The 10,475-nt window shown below is 40.2% G+C and overlaps 1 protein-coding gene across 2 annotated transcripts in view; it reads left to right on the top strand.

Moving 5' to 3' along the window:
• Window positions 1-1,738: 1,738 nt before the first annotated feature.
• LOC143276689 (carbohydrate sulfotransferase 1-like) overlaps window positions 1,739-10,475 on the top strand; it is a 22,236-nt gene continuing 13,499 nt past the window's right edge. For both annotated transcript variants that reach the window (XM_076581327.1, XM_076581326.1), the window contains exons 1-2: window positions 1,739-2,239; window positions 9,970-10,078. In XM_076581327.1, coding sequence (XP_076437442.1) covers window positions 2,201-2,239; window positions 9,970-10,078 — 148 coding nt within the window. In that variant the 5' untranslated portion in view covers window positions 1,739-2,200. The remainder of the gene's footprint in view (window positions 2,240-9,969; window positions 10,079-10,475) is intronic.

Below are 10,475 nucleotides of genomic sequence, written 5' to 3'. Positions count from 1 at the left end.
GATTGCAGCAATAACCATGTCTCCTTTACCGCGGACTTAAAAAGAATTTTTGATTGCCCTTAAAGATTTTTTTGAATGCCCAAGATACACCAGAATAATATGATTTAAACAGCGTTCTCACTGCAAATACCGCAACTGATTTATTGCCCTTTGAAAAAGCATGTTTAACGTCAGTTAACCCCCGAAAGCGGAGTATGGCTGCCTACATGGCGGGGTAAAAACGGTCATACACGTAAAATCCCACTCGTGTGCATACGAGTGAACGTGGGAGTTGCAGCCCACGAACGCAGAAGAAGAAGAAGAACGTCAGTTAAGGAGCCACGATAGTGTAATGGGTAAGACAGTTTCTTCTCACCCGAATACACGGAGTTCGAATCTGCCATTAGGACTTTTTTTTTTTTCTTTTTCTTTTAACCCGAAGCTTTATAATAACAAATACAGAACACATTTTAATGATTAGATTTTTTTTAAGCGTATCACAAGTGAGTCTTGAAGGCATTGGCTCTCTTGTTCTATTGTTTTATTTACAATAGTTATGAGAAGAAAAAAGAAATAAGGAGAAGAGGTAAAACAGTGCAGTGATACGTAGCGAGACACTGTCCGTTGGAGCGACACACACTGTGGGTGACACACAGTCAGTGGTCAGCTAGCTGGCTGTCACCTCAAACTGGCTCAGGTGAAAGTGAACACTGATTACCCACTCTGTCTATTTATGCAAGTTATGCGAACTGCAAAGACGCTCGCGTATGCTGCGAAGCAAATCGGCTCAAATCAGGCTAAATCTGGTAAGAACTGTGCTTGTTTCAAGGTGTTCAGTGATAGATTTCTAAATTAATTCCTGAACCGATTTACGTTGGATAGGTCGCAAAAGAAAGAGCTCAACGCCTACTTTATAATGAGTATAAAATGAAGTGTTATTTATGATAACTTTATAATCTTAATTTAAGTCACCAGAACAGGGTCAGTTTTAGTGAGCTCATCGCGGAAAAATTACAAACTGCGTTAAATCAGTTTAACGTAGGCAAACGTAAATGAAATAAATTTAAAGATGGAATTGCAACGATTCTGCCAGTATATAATACTTGTAGTTTACTGATCTGACAAAAGAGATATTAATTAAATATGGTGCGTCAGAAACACAGATTAGAGCTCGCCCAATTGCGTACTGCGACACTTAGTTGGAGTGGTTTGTGGCGAGACAAAATGACGTAAGCTTAGTGTCCGTTGAAATCTTTAGACTGTCGAATGATTAAACTGAAATCAAGTATGCTTCTACCTGATTTAGGTGTGTGTCTAAGCACAACAAATATAATATTGCAGTGAACGATACAGATACTTGATTTAATAGATGATTAGGGAATAGATTTAGAATGGGCTTTGCATCAAACCGGGAATGGCGTCACACATTCTGCACGAGCCGTTGAAGGCCGGCTGTTAGTTTCGAAAACGGCGTCTGCTATAGATCAGCTTTCAGCTTGTGCTGTGAGTTGAGTAGCCAGTCGTATTGAGCACTTGGCTACATTTATGTCAAAGGAATCATCAGCATGGTATTTGTAGTTCTTCAACAAATATATCAGGCGGTAACATCTTTCCCATGTAACCACATATCTCTGCAAAAATGGAGAGGGTAAAATCGCTTGCTTACACCGGCGATGGTAAGAGGCTGCAGCTGTTACGGAATCGTAACAGCATGATGGAGTCAGGCAGGCAGGCTTATCTGTCGGTGTGTGTCCTCATATGGGAGAAGAGGCCGATTCTGGATGCGTAGCGGATAAAACATTCAAAAAAGCAGTTTGAGATTGCGTTTACCTTTATTGAAAACACATTGTGTTATACTTCGACAGCAAGCGGTTTGCTTGCTTCTTGGATTAGGGAACGTTCTTCGAAAGAAAATAACGTTTGCGTGACATCATACATAAACACGCGATTTGAGTTGTATAGGTTTTGGCATTGCCGAAAAAAAAAGTACTAATCATTTGAGTTCATGCCTGCACCTTGAGACAAGAAAATAAAGATCTATTTATTTTTGCGGGTTTTTTTTTCATCGAAAACTACTGTTGGCATGTAATACATTCAAAATGGATGTGTAAATAATTTTCAGACGACTGCGGAAAACACTGTGATAAATTCTATATTGTCTACAAAACGTGCATGCTGAGTGTGTGTTTGTCACCTTACTTTTTTGTGTGGTAAAAACAACATGTTGACCTTTGGGTTATTCAAGATGAAAATATCGAAAGTAAGTATGCCTTTGCGACAGTCTTTTTTTCTTTTTCTTTTCTTTTCTTTGTTTTGTTTTGTTTTGCTTTTGTTTTGTTCTGAACGTAAATGCGCTAATGATACATACATACATACATACATACATACATACATACATACATACATACATACCTACATACGTACATACACAAACGAATAAATGAGTAGCTTGATACGAAACTCAATACTTAGCTAAATTCCGGTGGGGAAGAGGGGGGGAGGGGGAAGGAAATCCATGTGGTTTAAAAGACATAAACAATGCAAAATAAACACATTCACTTGATATGTATGTATAAAAGCATGTAATGCTAAAGCCATACCTTGCTATAAACACAAACCACAACTAGTACGGTCATGCAATAATCACAGATACTAGGCATAAAATATCATACTGTAATTCAATACAAACATATGATCAATAACAGGCTGTCCAACAGCATAGTTTATTAAAGTGTCAAATCACGTCTTTAAATTTTTTTTTTTTTTCAAACGTGCAGGCACATACGGCTTCACACACACACACACACACACACACACACACACACACACACACATATATATATATATATATATGATAGAGTCTGCCGTCGGACCGACGGATGAGTAGGCAGGCAGGCTTATCTGTCGGTGTGTGTCCATATGGGAGAAGAGGCCGATTCTGGATGCGCAGCACTTCCCACAGGTGTTGCAAGGGAAAACGTCTCCAGAAGTTGAGCCCTGCTTCCTTCGCTCACGCTTCTTCTTAATGGCCAGCGTTCTCTTATTTTCAAACGTCTTTATGCCACTAGAGCACAGCATCCTCCAGCGAGAGCGGTCAAGGGCATCAGTTTCCCAGGAAGCGATGTCTATGTCACAGGCTTTGAGGTTTGTCTTCAAGGTGTCCTTGAAGCACTTGCAGGGTCTTCCAAGTTCGCGGTGGCCTTCCTTCAGCTGGCCATACAAAAGCATCTTCGGGATCCTGCTGTCTGTCATGCGGACAACGTGTCCTGTCCAGCGTAGCTGGCACTGGATCAGCAGGCTTTCGATGCTGGGCAGGCCGCTCGTCTCTAAGACCTGGAGGTTGGAGACCCTGTCTTGCCACTTTATGCCGAGGATCTTTCGTAGGCATCTCTGGTGAACCTGCTCAAGTTGTTGAATGTGACGGCGATACGTCGTCCATGTTTCACAGCAGTACAACAAGGTGGTCAGCACAACAGCTCTGTAGGTTTTGATTTTGGTGCTGAGCCTGATGCCTTTGTTGTTCCACAGCCTGTTGTTGAGTCTGCCAAAGGCGGAGCTGGCCTTGGCGATGCACAGCGTCACTTGTGCATCAAAGGCTCCGTTGCTGCATAGGGTGCTGCCCAGGTAGCAAAACTTGTCGACTAACTTGATCTCTGTGTCATCGATCTTGATTGCAGGTGGGGGGGTGGGGGCGGGGGGTGAGGCACTGGCGTTCTGTGAGCTAGCTGGTTGGTACATGGACTCGGTCTTGCTTAGGCTGATGGTGAGTCCAAAGCGCCTGCAGGAGGTTGACAACCTGTCCATAATGAACTGCATGTCTTCATGGGTGTGTGCAGCAAGCGCGCTGTCATCAGTGAAAAGGAATTCTCTCAACAGTGCCTCAAACACCCTGGACCTAGCGTGGAGTCGCCGCAAGTTGAAAAGTTTGCCGTATATGCGAAACTGAATGTATACATACATACATACATACATATACTCATATACTCTCTCTCTCTCTCTCTCTCTCTCTCTCTCTCTCTCTCTCTCTCAAAGGAGGAGGTTATAGACAGTATCAAAAACCTTAAAGCGGGTAAAAGCGCTGGTTGTGATAAAGTCGTCAGTGAGATACTAAAGAATGCCAGCGATGGTGTCATTAACTTCCTTGTTCAACTTTTTAACCGGTTGTTCAAAGATGGAATATTCCCAAAAGAATGGTCCAAATCAATAATCGTGCCAATCCATAAGAAAGGGGACCCAAATATACCTGACAAATATCGTGGGATAGCTTTGACCAGCGTTATAAGCAAAGCGTATACATACATTCTGAACAAAAGATTAACAGCTTGGGCAGAAAGAGAGGAAAAGATAGTCGAAGAGCAAGCAGGTTTCAGGGCAGGCTACAGCACAATAGATCATATATTTACATTGTATGGACTTGTACAGAAATATTTACAGAATAATAGTAAGCTTTACATTACGTTTGTGGACTTTAGAAAGGCCTTTGATTCGGTGGACAGAAATATATTATGGGATGTTTTAAGAAAATCGGGTATACACGGGCATTTATACAAAGCTGTGAAAGGAATTTATACTTCTGTACTTGCATGTGTGCGTGACAAATGTTTCTATTCTGATCTCTTTGATTGTCCAAGAGGAGTTAAACAGGGCTGTTTACTTAGTCCCATGCTATTTTCTTTTCTTATCAATGAATTAGCAATTGAACTATCAAATATGGGTAAACATGGCATCCAAATGATACCTAATGCTGTAGAAATCTTCTTATTGCTTTTTGCAGATGACGTGATATTGGTGTCAATCAAGCACCCCTATAGGCCTGCAGAATCAACTGAATGTTTTAAATCATGAAGCTGATCGCTTAGGTCTTACAGTTAATTTAACTAAAACAAACGTTGTAGTGTTTCGCATGGGTGGATATTTGTCGTCAAGTGAAAAGTGGCTGTATGGTAACACTGAAGTGAAAGTTACAAATGCATATAAATACTTAGGGTTGACATTCACGACTAAACTCTGCCTCACCACTTCCCTTGACGAACCGTGCAGGAAGAGTAAAAGAGGAGTAATAGAAATCCTCAACGCCATGAAACGCCTGGGTTCTATCAGTCCTGCTCTGTTCTGGAAACTATTTGACAGCCAAATAGAACCCATACTTACGTATGCCTCTGAAGTTTGGGGTCTAGAACCTGGACCTATTAGCCAGATAGAAAAGGTGCATACATTTTCAATTAAACGGTTTCTAAACATGCCTATGCACTCATCAAATGAGCTGTTGTATGGGGAGACAGGCAGGTATCCTCTTTTTATTAGAACTGCAGTGAAATGTGTTAAATATTGGCTCAGACTAATAAAACTGCCTTTAACTAGAATTAGCAGACAAACATATGAAATGCTCCATTTACAAAATGAACAAGGAAAAAGTAACTGGGTATCGAAAATACAGAAAATTCTGAACGACAATGGTTTTGGTATAGTATGGTTATGCCAGGGTGTAGGGTATGAAAATAACTTCATAGCAGTTTTCAAAGATAGATTGATTTCTTGTTACAAACAAAACTGGCATTCAGAAATAGAACACAATGAAAAGTACAGCTGGCACTACTCGTTTAAAGATACATTTGGCGCAGAAAAATATTTGTCATTTATTACCACCAAGAAATTCCGAGATACCCTTACACGATTCCGACTTAGAGCGTGCGGATTGAGGAGCCATAAGGTATGGTGTCTAACTGAGGCTGAGGCAAACAGCACTTGCCCAATGTGCGGCTCCGAAAAAGAAGACGAAATTCACGTTTTATTCCACTGTCCTGCATATGCACACATCCGAAACAGATATCCATTCAACATAGAATCAAGTCCCGTTGATGACTTGACCCGCATGCAACACGTGCTAAAAAACGAGAACGAAGTGATGGTAACAGCTGTGTCAAAATTTCTTACCGTAGCACTTAACTGTAGGCAGAAAGCACTAGAAAATGGACAGACAGTATAAAGAATCAAGTAAAAGGTACGTAATTATATACAGATGACCCCTAATGCTAATGAATAAACGGATTCACTAATTATTATATAAGCAAATGAATTATGACCGTGGATGGTCCACATGTTGTTTGCTCTTTTGTTGTTCTTTTTCCCTACCCTTTTCTTGCGTACAGTTGTTGCGGTGTGTGTTTCGTGGTATTTGCTTAATTAGTTGTTGTTGTGTTTTGTAATCCCCCCTTGTCAAAATGGCTGTAAATGCTTTTGACAATAAATCATCAATCAATCAATCAATCAATCTCTCTCTCTCTCTCTCCGTCGCGCGCACACACACACACACACACACACACACACACACACACACACACACACACACACACACACACACACGTGCGCGCTGCTACATATCACGTGTTCTGTTGTGTCGATTTAGAATATGTATTACAGACATTGAAATTACTTCATTTGAGAACAAGAGGACATACAAACAGACAAAGAGATACAGAGAGAGAGAGAGAGAGAGAGCATACAGACAGAGATACAGAGAAAGAGAAATATACAGAGAGGGAGTGAGAGAGAGATACACAGAGAGAGAACAGACATACAGACAGACAAGCGGACTAATGGAGAGAGTCCGAGACAGGCAAACAGCGAGACAGTGGACAGAGAGATAAACAGAGAATTACACAAACTGAACGAGTCGAAAATATATTATTTCTAAAATAAATATATACAGAATCAAAGAAAATAATCAAACTGATACAAATGTACACACACACACACACACACACACACACACACACACACACATCTATCTATCTATCAATCTATCTATCTATCTATATATATATATATATATATATATATATATATATATATATATATATATATATCATATACATAAACACAGTCGTGTTTGACTATGACAATCAGAACAGCAGAGGAGGCAACTGCTGTCCCGACTATCCGGGCTAGAATTTGATTACAGCGGAGAGTGTCTTGCCCAAGTTACATCCCCACTCTCTCGGCCAAGAGGGTTTTAGGAAAGTCGTTGTTGGGATTTGCCTCCTAGTTTGAGAGTCATAGTCCTTCACAAAAGACTAAGCTGTAAATGATTTCCCACTGCAATGTAGAAACTATTGATAATACAGGTCTCACGTTGCTCATGGCCCAACTGTAAACATATGTCAGCTGCTTCAGACACGTTTATACAATTGAGGAACTGACAGAATGAAAGAAAGAAAGAGAGAGAAGAAAGAGAGAGAACAAAGAAAGAAAGAGGGGGATGGAAGAAAGAAAGAAAGAAAGAGAGAGAAGAAAGAAAGAAAGAACAGAAACGATGAAGAAAAGAAAGCAAAACAAGAGAGGCAAGACCTTTAAGGCTCACTTGTGATACACTTTTTAAAAAATCTAATCGTTAAAATGTGTTCTGTATTGGTTATTACAAAGCTTCGCTTTAAAAAAAAGAAAAGAAGAAAAAAGTCCTAACCAGATTCGTACCCCGCGTGTTCGGGTGAGAAGAAACTGCCTTATCCATTACACTATTGTGGGTCCTTAACTGACGTTCTAAAATTTAACATTTGAACATACTTTTTTTAAAGGGCGATAAATCAATTGCGGTATTCGCAGTGAGAACGCTGTTTAAATCATATTATTCTGGTGTATCTTGGGCATCACCAAATCTTTAAGGGCAATAAAAAAAAAAAATTCTTTTTAATGGCTATCGCCGCAGTCACACTGCAACATTTAGCCGTTTTCACTAGATCTAGATAGGTGTACAAGTTTAGTTACACCCGCCGGGAATGTAGTAAGACACGGTCGATTCAATTTCTCTTTTATGTTCATTCTAGTTTTATAGTTTTAAAGTTGATATGAAAATTTAGTATTTTTTTCAACTAATAACATGTAGAGCCTAGTACAAGTACTTCTAAACGTCGTAAGAAGTGAAAAGGACTTCATTTTGAGAAAAGTCAAGACTGGAAATTTTTTCGTTTCATCGTGATCTGTTCAAGGGTATTAACTCGCATGGTTTAAAGTTTTAAACTGTGAATTCCGACTGATTCTGTGGATATTTTTATGGCAGTTTGGGGCATAATCCAGTAAGTGATGAGGCGTTCACAAATCTTTCTCTGAATAAATATTTAACGGTCTCCTTCTCCAACTTTCCATCACATGTTATCGTGTATTGTCCATTGAATATAGGATTGAACGGGCAGGTCAACAACTTGAAACAAAATGGCGTCGTTCGCGTTCGCGAAGAATATGAGCATGCGCTTTGAATGTGTATAAATATGTGTACACAATTGATTTTTGCCCATGACCTTCAGGGCTCAGCCAATAGATCTATAAAGTCCACTTGTATTGATTTTAGTATTTTCCGAAAAAGACCACTTGGGCGAATGAACATAGTGAAAGCCCTGTACACTGAGAATAAAACACACAAGCTTTTTATGTATTGAGTATAATTTCAAAATGTAATGTTTAAGATGAGAAAGATCAGTTTAAAGCAAATGAAGTCCCCTAGCATTAATTACAGAGTAATTTCCGGTTTTTACTATCTGCACCAAAACGTTTGCAAAATAAATAAAACTTCCATGCTTAGCAAAAGAAGTTCCTGTTTGAACAAAAAATGATAATAATGACTGCTCTTGTTGTGTCAGAATATCAGATCAAAGTGCCAAGTTTAGAGAATACAAAAAATATAAATATAACAGTAAATGCAGTTTGCATATAATTAGGCTTCTTTTTTTTTCTTTTTTTCTTTTTTTCTTTTTTGTGCCCATCCCAGAGGTGCAATATTGTTTTAAACAAGATGACTATTTTTATGCCTAATTTCGTGTCAGCTGACAAAGTATTTGCAGAGAAAATGTCAATGATAAAGTTTACCACGGACACACACACACACACACACACACACACACACACACACACACACACACACACACACACACACACACACACACACACACACACACACACACACAGACAACCGAACACCGGGTTAAAACATAGACTCACTTTGTTTACACAAGTGAGTCAAAAATTAAAGGAAAGAAAAAGAAAGAAAGAAAGGAAGGAAGGAAGGAAGGAAGAAGACACAAACAAACAAACAAAAGAAACAATACAAACCAACATAAAATACTCACATGTCTGTAGTTTCTCAGCAAACACTTCCCTATTCTTGGTAATCCGTTGTGTGACTATAATGTTATCATCATCTTTTTTTCGGCTGCTGTGTGTGTGTGTGTGTGTGTGTGTGTGTGTGTGTGTGTGTGTGTGTGTGTGTGTGCTTTGCTTTTATTGTTGTTTGTTTGTTGTTTTTTCAGCACCTCCAACAACCTCCTTTCCAAAACGTCCTTCTTATCTTGTGTGTGTGGCAAAATGGTTAAAGACGCTTATCTGACAATACAGAGAGTCCTTGAGGGTCTGGGTTCGAATCCCGCTCTCGCCCTTTCTCCCCAAGTTTGACTGGAAAATCAAACTGAGAAAATCAAGTCGTTCGGATGGGACGATAAACCGAGGTATGATGTGCAGCACGCACTTAGTGCACAGAAAAAGAACCCATGGTAACAAAAGTTTTGTGCTCTAGCAAACTTCTATAGGAAGAAATCTTGTCCCGTAAGCATGATGATAGTCAGTCGTTTCCGACTATGACCATCAGAACAACAGAGGAGGCAACTGTTGTTCCGACTACCCGGGCTAGAATTTGATTTGAGAGTGTCTTGCCCAAGTTACATCCCCACTCTCTCGGCCAAAAGGATTTTAGTACAGTCGGCGTTGGAATGGTTCCCAAAGGCCAACTAGCCCCCAAAGCTGCAGCTCTAAGAGCTAGAGCAATCTTGCCTCCTAGTTTGAGAGTCAGAGTCCTTCACAAAAGACTAAGCTACAAGTGGTTTCCCACTGCATTGGAGATATCATTGTTAATACCGCTCTCACTTTGCTGTTGGCCCTTAAGGGAAAACGGAAATGATGTTTTCTTCTTTTCTTTTTTTTTTTTTTTTTTTTTTTTTCTTTCAGCGCACGTTATACAGCCTACTCCGAACACGCTGCAGCTTTAAGAAGCTGTTGGCTGTTTCGCTGTTGCTGGGGTCACTGCTGCTGTTCGTCTCTGTTGAAGTGGGAACTAGTGAGTAACGAAACATATTTTTCTCTCTGTGGCTTCTCTCTCTCTCTCTCTCTCTCTCTGTCGTGCGTGGGTTGCCGGGTGGAGAGGGGGGGAGGGCAGGAGTAGTGAAGTATGTGTGTGTGTGTGTGTGTGTGTGTGTGTGTGCTTGTGTGTGTGTGTGTGTGTGTGTGTGTGTGTGTGTGTGTGTGTGTGTGTGTGTGTGTGTGTGTGTGTGTGTGTGTGTGTGTGTGTGTGTGTGTGTGTGTGTGTGTGTGTGTGTGTGTGTGTGTTTGTGTGTGTGTGTGTGTGTGTGTGTGTGTGTGTGTGTGTGTGAGTGTGTGTGTACGTTTGTGTGTGTGTGTATGTGTGTGTGTGTGTTTGTGTGTGCGTTTGTGTGTGTGTGTGTTTGTGTGTGTGT

Source organism: Babylonia areolata, chromosome 32, assembly GCF_041734735.1.
Source record: "Babylonia areolata isolate BAREFJ2019XMU chromosome 32, ASM4173473v1, whole genome shotgun sequence".
In the NCBI taxonomy this organism is placed as follows: domain Eukaryota; kingdom Metazoa; phylum Mollusca; class Gastropoda; order Neogastropoda; family Buccinidae; genus Babylonia; species Babylonia areolata.
This window is presented reverse-complemented; position numbering and strand designations above follow the sequence as displayed.